Raw genomic sequence first — 18,730 nt, 5'->3', positions numbered from 1 at the left:
CTTTTGGCCCTATTTCTCCTATGGTTTACACGAGTGCAGCACTTTCTTTTATTTCTTGTGGGCTGAAGTCGCTGTCCCCTGAGGTCACTGAGCCAGTCCAGGCTATGCAGAGATCCTGACTTTAATGATGCCTGGACTGGGAGCTGGCTCAGCCTTTCAGCGAGACGCTGAGAGCCAGAGCCAGCCGCTCCTGCCCCCTGCACAGCCCAGTGCTCCAGTGAGTGCTGGAGGGGCAGAGCAGAGAGTTGGGACAGACAGTCAAAGGCTCTCTGCTCACTGTATAATGAGAGCTGAGTGATGAGCGGTATTTGATTGTTCAGTTCTTGGACTTAGAGGTGGCGGTGGACAGATGCAGCATTGGAGCGATTCTGCATCCACATACTGTAGGTGAATATGATTCGTTTTTTTTCATTCCCAAAATTCTCATTTATGCATTCTACTGACTAGTGACCACCATCTCAATCATATATTGCAATAGATAGCAATGAAGAGAGGTGAAATGCGTGATTCAAAGCAACACACTGCTTACTTTTTTTTCATTTTTCTTTTTAAATTTATTGAAGTGTCACATAGTTACACTTCCTTAAAGTGGATGTAAAGCCCATTCATGAAATCTGACCTCGACATATCTATCTGTAGGGATTACCTATCTCTCTGAAAAGCCCTAAGTCCTGTGTCTTTCTGCTGCTCCATTCCTCTGTTATCATGATAACTTCTGACAAGCTCCCTGACACATGAGATAAAAGCAGAAAATTTGTGTTGGAGAAGGGACATAAAGACAGATAAGCAGAGAGCGTGTCTATTCACAGCACAGCTCTACACATTTCTTTTTTCCTCTGCCTATGTGGGGGGGGGCGGTGTGCCTTTCCTCCAATCAGCTCACACACAGTGTATGCCTAGACTCCCCTCCCATTGCTGAAACAGGAAGACAAAATTCTAACACGATGTCCACTTTCTAAAGAATATAGAAAGCTGAAGACAGCAGATATTCATGTAAACTTTGTATCATCTGAAGCTGCTCACTCCACTGGGTATATGGGAGGCTTTACATCCACTTTAATGGCACTGTACAGCAGCATAATGAGCTGTGCCGCTGTATGGTGACATAAGGTACCATCCAGCGGTGCATTTTTCCATACTGCACCATACCTCACACCAGCATTGTTGTGTGCACAGGGCACATAAAAAACAATTGTTTATTATGTGCCTTAGTGGTGACCTGCATTTATCCAGTGAGGAAAAATGAAGGTCACTGAAAATAGTGTGAACGATCCCTAAAGTGTATCTAGACCCAAAACCAAAAATGTAGTATTTTGCAGCTTACTAGTCCTTGGCGTGGTGGCAAAATTAATTTCCCCTTTTTTCAAGCTTCTTTTGCTTTATTTTCAATAGACTGCTCTCTTGATATGGACAACAAACATGGCCATATATCTTCCTCTCCATTAAATGGGGGACAGAGCAGTTGGTAGTTTACAGAAAATAGCTAGGGAGGAAGATATTTTTTGGTGTAGCTCATGAGAAGTGACAAGGACATGCCGTTCTTAGCAAGATCAATCAGAATTTTCTGTTTTTGCTGAAAATGTAAAAAAACTTTTGCAGCCACATATAATGACTGTGAGCTGCAATATATTACATAATATATATATATATATATATATTACATTTTTGTTCTTGAGTTTAGTTAACCTTTAAAAGAGAAGTATGGGATTTAGAAAAAAAAAATATTATACTCACCTAGGTGGATGCAGCATCAATCCAACACTGCATCTGCCCCCCCCCCGCCAGCTTTGCAGTGAGAACTGAGGGACCAAACACTGCTGATCGCTCAGTTCTCAGCATTCTGTGAGCAGATAACCAGGGACTGTCAGTGTCTGGGTATCTGCGCTGCCCCTCCTGCACTCATTGGGGTGCTGAGCTGTGGAGGGGGCAGGAGGGGCTGGATTAGGCTCTCAGCGGATCACTGAGAGGCTTAGCTAGGTGCCAGTCCAGGCTTCTGGGTAGTCCATATGGTCGGGATCTTTTTTGAGCCTGTAATGATTCTGTGATGTCAGCACAGTCATCACAGGAGTGCAGAACTAACTGCACTTCTGTGATCCATAGGAGAAGTTCATCCAAAATAGCTTTGGCTATACTTCTCCTTTAGCTATATAAAATCCTTAGCACATTATTTTCTCTGTTAGTTTGAAAAACGATAACAAGTAAAAGTTGTGTGCTCAGGCTTTTGCTATCATGTTTTTTTTAAGATAGGGAAACTTTCACGGTGACCAAACTGAAAACTTCCTGAAGTTTTCAGGAATTAATGTTCCAATTAATGTTTCAGTTCTCTTTTTGAGAGACATGATAATGCAAATAATACAAAATAAGTCAAAAGTCAAGGAATTTATGATACGTATAATGCTTACAGTGAAGTCTCTTTCAATGTTTATGTAATACATGTAAGCTTGGTCTATATGGCACACATACCGTACATCATATTTGATGATTGGAATAGACTTCCAGCAGAGGTGAGTCAATCAACAGTAAGTGATTTCAAAGATGCTCGGGACAAACATACGTAGATTTAGAGCCCATTCACATTAGCGCGACTTGTCAGGCGACTTGTCAGCCTGACAAGTCGCGCTTGATTGCGGTCCATTGATTAGCGCAGGACCCCTTCTAAAAGGAGCGACGCAAGTCGCTCTGACTTAGAAAAAGGGTCCTGTACTACTTTGGGGCGACCTGGAGGCGACTTGCATAGACTTCCATTATGTGAAGTCTCTGCAAGTCGCGCCGAAGTCGCGGTGCACAGCGCTGCACGCGACTTCACAGGTCGGCCCCCAAAGTCGTGTCGCGCTAGTCTGAATGGGCTCTTATACTCAAAAAAGTTAAAAAAAACAAAACAAACAAACAAAAAAAAAATACAAAACATGTATAAAAAAAAAGACAGACTTGATGGACCACTTGGTCTTTTTCTGCCATCACTTTTCTATGTTACCCCGTATCACATTCCTGGTAGTTCTCTCAATGCACATACAGACAAGATGTAGAAATTACATACAGGAAGGTAAACTTTGACTCTTTTCTAGGCTAGATTGGCTCCCTAGCTGGGAGTCAAGTATAGGGTTTACTATTTAAAACTGAAGATGGGTTCCGTTCTGGATAAAAATTCAAAATGTCATACACTATATTGTCAAAAGTATTGGGACGCCTGCCTTTACCTGCACATGAACTTTAATGGCATCCCAGTTTTAGTCCCTAGGTTCAATATTGATTTAGCCCACCCTTTGCAGCTATAACAGCTTCAACTCTTCAGGGAAGGCTGTCCACAAGGTTTAGGAGTGTGTCTATGGGAATGTTTGACCATTCTTCCAGAAGCACATTTGTGAGGTCAGGCACTGATGTTGGACGAGAAGGCGTTGCTCGTAGTCTCCTCTCTAATTCATCCCAAAGGTGTTCTATCGGGTTGAGGTCAGGACTGTGCAGGCCAGTCATGTTCCTCCACCCCAAGCTCACTCATTCATGTCTTTTATTAACCAGACCACCTATGTGTGCATCAGGTGTCCATATATCGATGTTCATACCAACAGGTTTCCACGTCCTAATGAAAACCTGTCATGAGTAAAATCTGGAGGTTTGCCATTGTTGACCAAATCTTCTAAAAATGCTAGTTTCCTGGCTAGCATGTTGGGCCTCTCGATTCAATGCTCTGAGTCTGTATTCCAGAACACAAATGTAGAGAAGGACTTTGACTTTTGTCTGTCTGTGTTGATCTGCTTACCTCACTTTGGGACAAAGACTCAAATGGCACTTTTCCACTGCAAGTACCGGCTCGGCTCTACTCGGCCCTGCTTGGCCCTGCTTGGCCCGGTTTGCTTTTCCACTGCTGGTACCGCATGGTACGGTGTTGGAACGGTTCGGTACGGTATAGGTTTGCTTTTCCACAAAAGTAGTACTAAAGTTAAGTGGGTGGGATAACAACGGGGTGGGTGGGATTCTCTGACCAATCAGTGGCTAGTAGTGACTGCATGCAAAGGATTGTGGGATATGGTACCGGGTATGGTACCTGTTGGAACCACAATCGAGTAGGTACTGTTTTTTCAGAGCCATACCGTGCCAACCGTTCGGGTCCATGCAGTGGAAAAGCGCCGCCGTACCGTACCGTACCGAACCGTTCCGACACTATACTATGCGGTACCAGCAGTGGAAAAGCACAAAAGCGTGCCGAACCATTCGGTTCCATGCAGTGGAAAAGCACCAAAAATGTGTATGTATAACAGCCAAGGAGTTTGCATTTTCAGAAGGAGGTCAGCAATGGCCTCTTCCAAATTTCCTCCATGACAGATTTGCATTATTCTTGGGTTACCAGTTAAAGAAAACCTGCCATTGCAAAACTAAGCGTACATATAAAACATCAGTAACATACAGTCTAGGCACCATGAAGTGATAGTATATAACCTATGTTCTTCAGAACAGTCCTGCCCATGTCATCATCCTGTATCAGCATACGTAGTTTGTAACTGACAATAAAGAACGGAACACCGTAACCTGACATCATATACACTATATTGTCAAAAGTATTGGGACGCCTGCCTTTACACACACATGAACTTTAATGGCGTCCCAGTCTTAGTCCGTAGGGTTCAATATTGAGTTGGCCCACCCTTTGCATCTATAACAGCTTACATCTAGTCCATCTTGTTCAACCAACACAGAAGATTACAATTTAAAGATCAACTTGTTATAGCTAAGGGTAAAGCTGGCCATAGACTAAAGGCACTATTTACACCCGAACATTGCGGGAACGCACATTACTGCTTGCATTTTTGTTTGCACATTTTTTATGTGTTAATGTAGGTGGTGTCTAGAATGGGCTGCCCCACACACAACAAACACCCCAAGGTAGCTCTAGAACCTTTTTGGCCGTGGAGCCTTGTGCGTTTTTTAGTGCGGTTTGTTGCATTCGTAGCGCATTTTGTCGCATGACAAAGATGCAAAAAAACATGCGCTGGCTACCTGCATTAGGTGTATCATTAGTTAATGGCAACTTAAGTGTGACCCGCATTTCCAGTGCATTTCTGAATCGCAAGGTGTGAATGCAGCGAGGGCAGCCTGATGTGTACAATTGGACTACCCAAGGATTTTTATTTTACCTGATTTACACATTACCAATTTACCATGCATGCTTAAATCCACCATGTTTGCTTGCCTATGCCTGTTAAGGCAGAAGTACAGCCAGATCAGTATCGTTATCAGTGTTACGTTATCTCAGGGGAAAACATTGACAATCCATGCTGCTCTATAAAAACGGCCAATAGGCGGGCGAAACACGTTGACGCACTTCCGGTATGGCTGGAACGCATCGTCACATCCGGTTTACTTCCTGGATTGACAGTGGAGGGTACGCTACCAGCGGCGCCCGCTAATATCTGTTACGATATACTGCGCCATTACTAACTGCTTTTGTGAGTATGTCTTTTACTGTATTGGGATAATAAACCTTGTATTAGCATACTACACCATTTGTGGTCCTTTTGTCTTTCCATTTTTGGGGTCCTCTGAGGTGTTTTTGGATCAGTTCCATAGAAGATATCCCAATCTCGAGTTATCCCCAGCAAGAGCCTGAGTGCAACATTCTGATGGATCTTTCAAGCGATTGAGATTTTCCATTGTGGTGAGTAGGGAACCAAGAGGGTCTATCAGTCACCTTGAGCACCCGTTTGGATAGAACATTTGCACCTGAGCACTTTCTTTGGATTTTATCACTTTTAAAGGACTCATTGATTATTCTTTTTATATTTATTGTATATTTTTCATCTAATATTTGATTGTCATTTTATGGTTATATGGTTTTGCTAGTGCTGTTTTAAATTTGCACTTATCACTTTATCTAAGATTTGCTTAGAGACACAGCAGCTGCATATTTTTGTTAATTTTGTATTACACTTTTTGTCACATCACTAGCGCGGGTTTTAATTTGATACACACAATCCATGCTGCTGATTTATCTAAGATGTGCTGTCTAGTGTCCACTGGGATCTGAAGGTAGCCACAGATATGATGATTATTGCCTACCTTTGCCAACCTATACCAATGGCTTTGTTTTCCTTCTTACTAATTCACGAAGAAGGGTTTGCAGCTTGATGAATTGCATTGTGTGTAAATGTTGGTTTATTGTCCAGAACCCACAGAAGTACAATGTTGTCTTAGACAAGCTTCATTTCCTACTACAAGGCCCAAAATAAAGGGAGAGTTTCTCCCAAACAGACCCAAATAAATAGCTTTTTACTTTGCAAATGATTGACTTCAGACTTTTTTTTAGGAAGTGTATTCTTAATATATAAAGACTTTGAAGTATGCAGTACCTTTGCTGTTGACTCCTGTTCAGGGTCAGGTGGTGGAGGAGGTAGGTCCATTTCCCATTCACTAGGGGGAGGTGGTGGTAAAAAAGACAGGTCATCTGTTGAACCAGTGGGCAGGTCATGCGTAAAATCAGGAATATTGTATGCAAATGAATCCACATTGGAGGAAAAAGCTACGCTGTTGGAGCTCTGGTTGTTCACCATCATTTCAGCATCTTTGCAGTCAGCCACAAGTTCGGCCATTAACGCATCCAGATCATTGTCTTCTAGAGTGTTTAGTGACTCTGCACAGAAGTACACAAGATCCAATAAATTCTTTTTTTTTTTTAAACAATACATTTTTATTGATTTAGCATATATAAACAACAAAAAAATAAAATAAAAGCAATTCCATTACAGTGCAACAGGCACTAGCTAAACAGATATACACAGGATAGAAATGTCAAATACAATACAGTATCTCCATACAGTCCGCGATTATATCAGAATCATGTGTAAATATGGGAAATAAATTATTATCACCCTATAGAAGGAAAATAGAACATCAAAAGGACAGGCGGTAGATCCAATAAATTCGTGACAGCATTGTTCAGGCTGTATGACTGTTTTGTTGATTTCCACAGGCATTATAATCAAGAGGTTAGTGCAGCTAATTCTGTTTTTTTTTTTTTTCATTTAGTCCAGATCATATCCAAGAAAAAACAATTCAACATATTTTCAATTAATGCTTGTATAACTACCAGACATTTCTTTGTATGTTATAGCCCTACAAATCCCAGCACAGCAACAATCAGAACAAGAGTGCTCATTATTGCACTGTGAGCCAATCTGGCACTATCGCTTTGGGCAGAGGGATAGGTCTCATGTTTCAAACCCTGGATGTAAGAAGGTGAGATATTTAGGTTGTTTTCAGGAAGAGATCCTTACAAGGGGTGTGTTTCTCATTCAAGATCCATCAAGCAATTTGAAGGAATGGAGAAGAGATGGGAACTACAGTGCTCTGGTGGGCAAGGCATCCAGGCAAGGTCAGGGTAGGTGAAGTTCAAGGGAAGTCAGACAGGAAGGGTCAGAAACCAAAGTAAACACAACATACTCTCATCGACAAGCTAAGAAGTATGTTGTGTTTACTTTGGTTGCTGACCCTTTCTGTCTGACTTCCCTTGAACTTCACCTACCCTGACCTTGCCTGGATGTCTTGTTCAATGTCTGCATTATGACTCAACCATTAAAGGAGAACTATAGGCAAAACTTTTTTTTTTTTGGATAGAGTAATCGAGGATTAACCTTCCTAGCGGTATTCCCGAGTGTGGCTCGGGGTTAAATTTCAGTGCCAAAAGCGGTAACTGAGCCACAGTCGGGGTACTGCTAGGAAGATCACTGGATCCTGTAAGAGAGGGTACTCACCTTGTCCCCGGGATCCAGCGATGTATCCCGGCGGTGTGTGAGGGTGGATCTTTCTCCCGATGCTCTGTGTGCCCTGGCTTCCGTCTCCTGCGACGTGATGCTCACGGTGGCAAATTCAAAAAATAAAACACCCAAACACACTGATACATTGCAAAATAAAATAAATTCACATTAATTTGCCCCCCAGTGCCCTTTCCTGCAGTTTTACTGTACTTTTTATGTATATATATATATATATATATATATATATATATATATATATATACACACACACACAGTATATATATATATATATATATATATATACACACGTATACATATATTATATATATATATATATATATATATATATATATATATACTGTATATATGTATACATACATACTTTAACTTATTTATAGTTATTTATTATATTATAATTTATGATTTTGTGTTTCAGAAATTATCATACCCGAGATGTTATAAAAAAAGAATGCACAGTAAAAAAAAAATCATATGTAAATAGTTGGTTTGGGCAGCTCATTCTTAAGCATTACATGCAAAATAATGGTACTGCTTTCAGCACGTAAAATCGGAAAGAATCATGGAGGTTAACCGCCAGGGAGGTTAATACCCCTGTCAGATTTTTTTTCTCCATCTGTGTCGCACTGGGGAGCTTTACCTTTACTTCCTGTCCAATAACCAAACAGGAAGTAAGAGGAAATCCCTGCAAATTTAGGAATTCCTTGGAGACCCCCAGGTTAACAGTACTAGTGTCTCTATTGAGACAACCAAAATGTGCTTCGCCAGACAATGAATATAAATTACATATTCAAAAGTGAAAATATATGAATATTCAAAGTGATATAGAGATTAACCCCATACATTAAGTGATATACAAAATATACATAAATAAATCACAGGAGAATATAAATGATTAAATAAAGTCCCAGTGACAAAAAATGAATCCAATGTCATACACCTCTGTGAAAGTACACAAATGAACGTGCTCCTTGATCCACCTCCACCTAGATATTAAAGCCTCTCACCTCCCTATCTGGCCCAAGAGTCACCAATGGGTCAGATACAGCATTACCCCTCAAGGGTTAATGGATGGATGGAAAGGTCCTAATGGAGAAAGAACATTTATTCCAGGGCCAAGCTTCACTTTCCTCGTGGCAAACCCCAGGCATAGGAGAGATAATAACAAAAGAATCGAATGCTCTCTGTATTGTTTAATATCTCTGTGGTGGTGGATCAGGGAGAACGTTCATCTGTGTATTTTCACAAAGATGTATGACATTGGATTCATTTTTTGTCACTGGGACTTTATTTAATAATTTATATTCTCACGTGATTTATTTATGTATATTTTGTATATCACTTGAAGTATGGGGTTAATCTCTATATCACTTTGAATATTCATATATTTTCATTTTTGAATATGTGATTTATATTAATTGTTTGGTGCAGCACATTTTGGTTGTCTTATTATGATTCATTGTGGAGTGGAAACACATTTGGTGTTAGCAGCCAGACATTGGTATTTGATTTATTGGATGGTTAGACCTTTTATATATATATATATATATATTGTGACAGGAAGTCAGGTAAATCTGGGAATGTAGTCACTGAGAGGAGACACATTCCCACCTGCTTTGAAAGTTCACTGATACTATAGGGTGTTGGCTGCAGAGAGAGCCAGCAGGAAGTTGAAAACCATTCAGCTGTTCAGAATGAGGAGATCAAGGACTCTATAATTTGTCCAGAGAAAATCTATTGAGTGCTGCCTCCTGTCGCCGTGTAGGCTGGGAGAGGAGGACAGACATACGTATACCTCCCGAAGCCGTGTGGGCATGGGAGAAGGACTGCTGCCGCCTGTCGCCGTGTGGGCTGGGAGAGGGGGACAGTCGGATGTGTGCCTCCCGACAAGCTGGTGAGCATGGGAGAAGACCCCCTACAGCGATGTGAAGCTAAGGAGGGTAACCACGAGTGAAGACGTCTCAAAGGTGAGAAGACAAAGTGTTCCATGTGAAGAGTGTGAAGAGTAAAGGATCCTGTTATAAATGAACATGTGCTGTGTGAAAGAAACCAAAGGGACATGTTCAATGGACAATGTTTGTGCTGTGTGAAAAGCAAACAAATGGACATTTGAGTGTCTGCTGTAGGATCAGCAGTGTCGGCCCAACAGTAGGTTGGAAAGACTTCTTAGGTAGGTTCCAGCGTGAGAAGGTAGCCGCCCACAGAGGCAAGGATTTATTTTGTCTTTTATTTTATTTTGGCTGTTTTGATGCTTGCAATTGTGTTAAGTAAATTGCATGAATAAATCAGTCTTGTTTTCAACCTCTAATCGGCTATCTCTCTGTGAAAACGCACCCCCAAAGGGGTCATCCACGCCTACCACCGAGCTAATCCCTCACATATGGTGGAGGTATGCAGTGGGCATAAGCAGAGATCCCTGCAAGGAAGTGCAAATGTTTGATGAACTTTATCTGGTGCATGAGATTGCACAATCTATGTGTGCAGGAGAGAAGATCCTGACAGAAAAAAAAAAAGTGTTTTAAAGAGACAGCGGTCTCAAAATTATTTGATGAACTTTGTTGTGTCTGGTGCAAGTGACTGCACAAACTGTGTGTGCAGGAAAAGAGATCTTGCAAGAGAGAGAGAAAAACTACATGTGTTAAAGAGACAGTGGTCTGAAAAATTTTTGCTGGACTGTGAAAAATTTGTTTGTGGAGTTATTGAAGATGGGGCGTTCAAAACGCCTGAAGAATGCAAAGATAGATGAAATGAGAGACCGGATTCTATGGATGGAGGGGATGTTACCGTCTGAACCAGCCCCATCCATGCCTAAAGAGAGTCTACTAAAGAGGAAGGGTGTTGTCCCTAGCAACACTGATGAAACTGCTATGGAGACGCAGTGTGCTCAGATGAAAAGTAAACCCAAAATGGGGGAGATGCTGAAACAACGGAGCTTTGCAGCTCAACAAAAGGCTCATCAAGAGAGCATGGCAGGCTGGAAACAGAGACGCCAGCAGCCAATGGAGGCCATCGGTTTGGAGGAAACCGAGTATGTGTGCAGGGCTGAGTTGGATGCCTTGCAACGGAAAATGGAAGAAAAGGAACAAGCCTTGGAATTGCTTAAAATGGAGCATAGAAACTTGCAGGAAATGAATGAACTACTCAAGTCTCATGTGTTACAGTGGGAAGAATCCACTGCTCTTCTTTTGGTCGAGTTGCAAAAACGCAGAGAGACTATAATGGAGAAAGATACCATCCTCATGGAAAAGGAAAGTGAAATTCAGACTTTGCAGAAGCAAAGTATGGCTGATATGTTGGAGTTGCGTAATCAGCTGGAAAAAAGTCTTCAGTGTTTGGAAGTTACAAAAATAGACCTGCAGGAGTCGCAGGAACAGAATGTCGCTCTGAAAGCGACATTGTCTCTCAGCGACAAAGAGAAAAGTGAAAGAGAGGCTAAATTACTGAGTACTGTGTATGAGCTCACTACTTTGAGCAATGTGGTAGATGAATGGCGTGCGGACTGTGAAAGTTGGAAAGATGAAGCCCAACGTGTCCAGCAGCAGTTAAAGGAGAAAGAAGCCTGTGTGGCAGAATTACAGTCTCATTCCCAGAAGCTAGCCAATGAGGTGAAAGCTCTTATGCAGGGAAAAGGAGATTGTGAACATAAGAGGGAAAAAGTAGAGGCACAGCTTCTGGAATCGCAAGTCAAGGTGTCAGAAGGTGACCGATTGTGTGCTAAGCTGTCAGAGAAGGCAAACCGACTGCAGGTTGAGTTGGACAATGTTACAAATCAGCTTTCTCAAGCAGACAGCAAATCTAGAGAAATTGCGGAAGATTTTTCTATCTTGGAATCGCAGCTGCAAGACACGCAGGAACTCTTACAGGAAGAGAGGTGTCAAAGGCTGAGTTTTAGCAAAAAGCTCAAACAAATGGAAGATGAGAAAAATGGCTTCCTGGAACAATTAAAAGAGGAGGCGGAAGAAAAGAAAAACCTATCAGAGCAAGTCGCAACATTGCAAGCTCAGATAGCGGATATGAAAAAACGCATGGAAGAAAGCGTTGGTTCATTACAGTGTGTTGAAGATGTGAAAAAGAAGTTTGATCAGATGCTTGGTGAAGAGAAGACTGTGTCTGCAAAATATGCAGAAGAACGCGCACGTGCGGAAACGGAGGTGCGTGATAACGAGAGCAAAGCCCTGTTCTTGGCTCGCTCTTTGGAGGAAGCTCTAGAGTGTAAGGCTGAACTAGAAAGTGTTAAACAGCTGTGTACAGAAATGGAAGAATTGGTCAGCTCCAAGGATGATATTGTGAAAAGCGTTCAGGAGCTAGAAAAGTCTAAGCGAGCCTTAGAACAGCAAGTAGAAGAGATGAAGATTCCGTTGCAGGAACTGGAAGAGGAATTCCAGGCAACAGAGGATCTGTCCCAAAGAGGGGATAGTGTGCCTGATGCAGTTTTTAAAAGGATCAGTGTTTTGGGGTCTGTCCTGAGTGAGCCTCAGAAATGTGATGACATGTGGCTTGAATCACCCCTTTGGAATAAACCGTTCCTTCAAAAACTTCAAGCATTGGAAAATGTATCATTAGAGCTTCAGCAAACAAAGGAGCTGAGTAAGAAATGTGATGATTTCTCAGTTCAGGCTGAAAACCTAGTGGGGAAAACTAAGGCTGTTGGTGAAAACGTGAAGCAAATGAATAAGTGCCTTTCAGGGAGTGTTTCCAAAATGGAACTGGTGAAAGACGGGTGGCAGAAGTTTGATCGTGATCTTGAGATGCATTCCATGTGGAATTCAGATAGAGAAAAAGAACTAGGTGACCTTGAGCGGTCAAATAGTTCAGCAGAAAGTGCATTGAAGAAACCTGTAAAAGAATGTGTTGCAGTTCCATGCTTCTTCACTGATGCAGAGAGGAGGTCTATAATGGATACCACCCAGATCGCTGGGTTCAACTGTGTTGTTGCCTTTAACCCCTATGTTGGTGTAAGGAAAGTTGATGATGTTCTGGTTGACTACTTCTGTGAAGAGTTTGGCAAGAAATATAAACTGAATATCAAATCAAATAGTAGGCCTTTACTGCGACTCGCTCAGGAGGGCGAAAAGTTTAAGAAGTTGATGAGTGCAAATGCTTCCGATCTGCCTATGAATATGAAATGTTTGGTGAATGATATTGATATCTCTGGGAAAAGGAACAGGGGTCACTTTGAAGAAATGTGTGACAGCCTGTTGTCTCAATTGGAAAATCCTCTGCACAGCATCTTAGAGCAAGCAAAGCTCAAGAAGGAAGATCATTCCCTTTTACAACAAAAAGTCAATGATTGTGTACAGATGTATGGAGAGGCAACTCAAGTCACAGAGGGATGTCAAGAGTCCCTACTTGGAACAAAGCTTAGTGAAGCAAAGGTTCTCAAAGTTTTGTGGAAAACATTTATGGATTGCAGAGAGAGGCGTCTTAAGAATGTTGAAGACATTAAGACTAGCCCAATTGAGTTGCCTATGGATCACGGTCCTCCATGGTGGATTGGACAGACGGTTATGAGAGACAAGCTGTCTGACATTTATGAGAAAGCTGTCAATGAAGATGACAGAAACGAGAAGGAGCAAAATGATGCCAAAAATGCAGTTGAAGAATGTGTATATGAGATGAGAGACAAACTGTGTGGCATTTATGAGAAATCTGTCAATGAAGATGACAAAACAGTTTCATCCGGAAGCTTGAGGATAATAGGAGGCTTATCAGTGAGTCAGCAGTGCCTGACACATGCGTGCCTGGAAATATGTGTCCCAACCCTAGGGTTGAAACAAGAGGGGGGGGTATGTGACAGGAAGTCAGGTAAATCTGGGAATGTAGTCACTGAGAGGAGACACATTCCCACCTGCTTTGAAAGTTCACTGATACTATAGGGTGTTGGCTGCAGAGAGAGCCAGCAGGAAGTTGAAAACCATTCAGCTGTTCAGAATGAGGAGATCAAGGACTCTATAATTTGTCCAGAGAAAATCTATTGAGTGCTGCCTCCTGTCGCCGTGTAGGCTGGGAGAGGAGGACAGACATACGTATACCTCCCGAAGCCGTGTGGGCATGGGAGAAGGACTGCTGCCGCCTGTCGCCGTGTGGGCTGGGAGAGGGGGACAGTCGGATGTGTGCCTCCCGACAAGCTGGTGAGCATGGGAGAAGACCCCCTACAGCGATGTGAAGCTAAGGAGGGTAACCACGAGTGAAGACGTCTCAAAGGTGAGAAGACAAAGTGTTCCATGTGAAGAGTGTGAAGAGTAAAGGATCCTGTTATAAATGAACATGTGCTGTGTGAAAGAAACCAAAGGGACATGTTCAATGGACAATGTTTGTGCTGTGTGAAAAGCAAACAAATGGACATTTGAGTGTCTGCTGTAGGATCAGCAGTGTCGGCCCAACAGTAGGTTGGAAAGACTTCTTAGGTAGGTTCCAGCGTGAGAAGGTAGCCGCCCACAGAGGCAAGGATTTATTTTGTCTTTTATTTTATTTTGGCTGTTTTGATGCTTGCAATTGTGTTAAGTAAATTGCATGAATAAATCAGTCTTGTTTTCAACCTCTAATCGGCTATCTCTCTGTGAAAACGCACCCCCAAAGGGGTCATCCACGCCTACCACCGAGCTAATCCCTCACAATATATATATATATATATATATATATATACACTTTTTTGCATTTCCCTTTGCACAGGTAATTGCGTTGATAGCTCTCACATTTTTGATTTAGTGTCGCTATTGGAAGAGTTCCCCTCTATTACTTCTCTGGGGACAACCCAAAATGTGGGATTTTCTTTTACTTTATTGATAATGGTAAACAGGACATATAGAGAGGGTTAATCTCATTAATGGGGGCACAGACAGCAGTAAAAACCGACAAGTGTTCTAATCCTTCTCCACTCAAACGTTTTGCCTTAGTTATACTTTAGTTATATTTTACGTGTGCTGCCTGAGGCTCACCTCTTGTTACCACCTAGTCCTAGCTGGTATGACCTTTGCTTGAGATGTGGTGTTATAGTGATTTTTCTGATTTATCCTCCTGTTAGGCAACCAACTCTACTCCATAACCTAATTCATAAGTGCCTTGGGATGCTTAAGTACAGTTTTATAAACCAAAACTTACAGGAATAGTAGCCGAAAAACTGGTGCAGCAGAACTGAAGTCTAGAGTTACCCAACATTGTTTGTATAAACACAGAATTCCATGTTTCTACACAATAATTCTTGAAGAATAGGAAACTTTAGCACTGGACATAAAACCACACAGTTGGTACAATTATAAAGACTTTATAAAAATTGCCTATAAAATTGATTATTATCCTAGTATAAAAAATACTCTTTAAAGTAGAACTAAAGGCAAATCTTTTTTTGTGTATACATATGAGGTATAAACTACTTCTACATTATGACTTTATGTAACCACATTATCCCACCCTTGATAAGTCTTGTTCTCTTTATAGTTAGCTCAGCTAAAAGGTAATGATACCCAAAAAACGAAGGCCCCTTTCACACTAGCGGTCCAATGGGATCCATCTGCCTGTTTTTCAGGCAGACTCGATCAGACTCTCCATTCACCTCCTTGGAGCAGTGGGTGTTCGTTTACAGCTGCTTACATCCAATCTGATCTAAACTGCTAAAAACAGACAGATGGGGATCCGTTCCCCTTCTGTCTAGTGGATAGACAGTCGGATGTAAACAGACAGGCAGCCTGTTTACATCCGACCACCAATAGAGGAGAATGGGCTGTGTCTGTGTCCACTCTGCATAAGTGGAGCAGGCACAGACCAGTTATTCGCTTGCTCAGCAGGGATCAGCAGCGTAGTCTGCCTTGTGTGAAAGGGGCCTGATACATCACTCTTGCACCCTTTAGGGCCCTTTCACACTTGGAGTCCTTAAGGCGGACTCGGTTTTTCTCAGCGAGGATCGATCCGCTGATCCCCCCTTGAGCAGGCGGACGACAGCTTTTCTCCGTGCTGTGTGCGGAGACACAGCTGTTAGGTCCCCATGCATCTCTATGGGGGAATCGGATGGGAATGGACCGCCTGTCCGTTCTTATCCGATCCCATCTGATCCGCTGGACGGATGGAAAATAGGGTTTCCATCCGTCCAGATTTGACGGATCGGATCAGATCGGATGTCAGCAGACATGTCTCAGCTGACATCCGATGCCCCATAGAGATGCATGGGGTGACCGTTCAGTTCCGCCAAAAAAACTGACAGGCGGATCTAAATGGTCCGCCTGTGTGAAAGGGGCCTAAACCTTAACATGAGCTATTAACCTTGATTAACAACCAAATTCAGAAACCTAGCCCTTTAGAGTATAACTAAAGGCAAAACGTTTTTAAAATTCTGGATAGGATGGAGAGGGATTAGAACACCCGTCAGGTTTTTATTGCTGTCTCTTCTAGGGAGATTTGTCCTCTCTATTTGTTTTGATTACAGTCAGGGCCGCTGATAGGGCAGTACAACCGGCCCTGTTGTACCGGGCCCGGCCCCATCAGGGGCCCCGAAAGCTTTGTAGTTAGTGTCTGCCAAATAAAGAAATAGGGAATAGGGCTTACTAAAATACACCCTCCTCACTCTTACATGCTTTGGGGGTGTATAAACACATTTTTCTGGGGCCCATCAGATCAGCTGTGGGGCCCAGGAGGTCGCAGCATTGCAGGGACTTTTTAATCTTTTTCGGGGCGTAAGAACATTCCCTATGCTGCAACCTGCTCTGCTAAGATCTAGTTCCGGTCAGTCAGTCAGCTGCCTGCTCTGGTGGAGTGATTTTATGTACATGTCCCGCTCTATCAGGACAGATGCAGAGACCGAGTGGAGGCTGCTGACAGTGACAGGGAGAAGCAGCAGCACTAGACCCAGCTGCGGAGGCAGCAGCATGGCAGCATCACACAGTGAGTGACACTAGTATTCAGATACAGTCCACAGAATCCTCAGTGTGTCTTCTGAACATCAGCATTAGGATATACACAGAGTACAGCAGGCGATCTATAGCTCTGTCCAGGGGCGGGCTGCGCCGGGGGGCAGGGTGGCAATTTCCCCCTGGGCCGGTCTGATGCCCCCAGAAAAGGCCACTACTGCAGCAGCTGCTTTATTGCAGAGTGACCCGGCTGGCCAAGACCTGGTTGTTCTACTGCTGGTCTGTATCCTCTGCACTTGGTTGCTAGAATTGCCTGACGCCCGGCGTCTAGCAACCAGTGATGTCATGTTCTGGAGGAGGAATGCGAGGCAGCATTCAGAGCGGAGGAGAATCTTCCTCCTCCTCCTCCGCGCCTAGGGAGCTTCAGCCGAACACCGATTCTCCTGCCTCACTGAAAGGAGTGACTCATCTCCCTCTGCACAAAGTCTGGTTTCCCCAACTCCTGGAGGCACACCAACTCGTCCTTATCTCCTTTCTGACTGCACCCATCCATCTCCTCCTTCATGTAGTTCTGGGCCACTCTGCATTCCTCCCTGGCAAGTTACTTTCACTTATCAGTTCTGCTATATCGCACATTTAACCCCTCCACCTCACTTCCCCTCCCTCTACACATCTCTTCTCCTTCCCAAATACTGATACAGTCCTGCAGTAAATTAAACACTCTTACACCAATCCCTCCCTTCTATTTATCCTTTCTGCTGTTCTTGTCTATCTTGTCTTCTTGTTCTTGTCTTGTCTTCTCACACAAAGCAGGATTACACCCATCATGCAGGCTCAGGAGTCAGATCTAGGCATTCCACAAGAGTCCAAATAACCTTTTCCATCCCTGTCCACTTTTCAATTCTTCCAACTTCCCTGCAGCCTAAATACATTCTATGCAGTCTTTTAGAGCCGGTTCACACTGGGGCGACTTGTCAGGCGACCTGGTCGCCTGACAAGTCGCGGTGGGTCGCCTTCCATAGATTAGCACAGGATCCGTTCTAATAGGAGCGACACAAGTCGCTCCGACTTAGAAAAAGGGTCCTGTACTACTTTGGGGCGACCTGGAGCGACCTGCATTGACTTCAATTATATGAAGTCCGTGCATGTCGCTCCGAGGTCGTGGTGCGCGCTGTGAGCGCTGTGCACCGCGACTTCACAGGTCGCCCCGGCAAGTCGGGTCGCCCCTATGTGAACCGGCTCTTAAAGTGGTAGCAAAGTCCCCATAAAAATAATACAAAATACATGTTGCATGTTGACTTCATAATGCACTGGTGTGCACTGCATACTAGTATATGACAAACTTGCCTGCAAATATAGCTCCCTAGCGTTTCCATTTGTCTTCATAAGCTTAAATGGCCAGGCCACGGTGACACCACTCCCATGCATGCACACGGGAGTCACATCACAGCGGCACACAGAGTGGACTGTAAATATGGTCTGAACTGCTGCGCATGCACAAGCTCAGATCACATTACCACTGACAGGCAAAGGGGGTTGATGGCGGAATCCCCGCTAGGACATTGTATTCTGACAGCAGAACCCTGCGCTGTCAGAATACACTGATCAGGGGCTGCACTAAAAGAAGTTGCATTCAGCAGGCTATACTGCCCATTGAATGTGACAGGTTGGGGCAATAAAACCATGACTCAACCGCCTGTTTTTACCCCCACCCAATCACAAGTGTAAACAAGGCCTTAGGGCTCACTCACACAGTCAGCTGGGGAGAGGTAAAAGCAAGTGGCTGAGCCATGGTTTTACCACCCCCAAACACCCAGCTGCAATCTCTTAGAGCTGTACACATGGCAAAACTTAAATTGCATAAGACCATGAATGGGCCTGGACTACAACTGCCCTGCAAACACGTGCAGCGCAAAGGGCTGCAGCACAGAGGGTCAGTATTTTTAAGATATTTCCCCCCACTGCCTCTCATACACATTCTTCCAGCCCCCCTTTCTCCCTTAAAGCACCCTAGAGCCCTTTAGTTCCATGTAAACCTCAGAGCACAGCTCCCCTCCTCCTCCTCCATTCCACTGACTTATGCTGGCCATACACGCACAGAATTTCAGCCGAAAATGGTCGTTTCGA

The 18,730-nt window shown here is 43.4% G+C and overlaps 1 protein-coding gene across 1 annotated transcript in view; it reads right to left on the bottom strand.

Moving 5' to 3' along the window:
• The window catches only part of APBB1IP (amyloid beta precursor protein binding family B member 1 interacting protein), a gene marked incomplete at its 5' end in the record, with an annotated part of 121,634 nt that overhangs the window by 90,535 nt on the left and 12,369 nt on the right, over positions 1-18,730 (bottom strand). Inside the window, one exon of the mRNA XM_082259916.1 lies at positions 6,342-6,622. Within this exon, the coding sequence (XP_082116042.1) occupies positions 6,342-6,622 (281 nt within the window). The remainder of the gene's footprint in view (positions 1-6,341; positions 6,623-18,730) is intronic.

This window comes from Pelophylax lessonae, assembly GCF_965119305.1.
Source record: "Pelophylax lessonae genome assembly, chromosome: 5".
Taxonomy (NCBI): Eukaryota; Metazoa; Chordata; class Amphibia; order Anura; family Ranidae; genus Pelophylax; species Pelophylax lessonae.
Note: the sequence above shows the minus strand (reverse complement) of the source record. Positions and strands in the feature narration are given on the sequence as shown.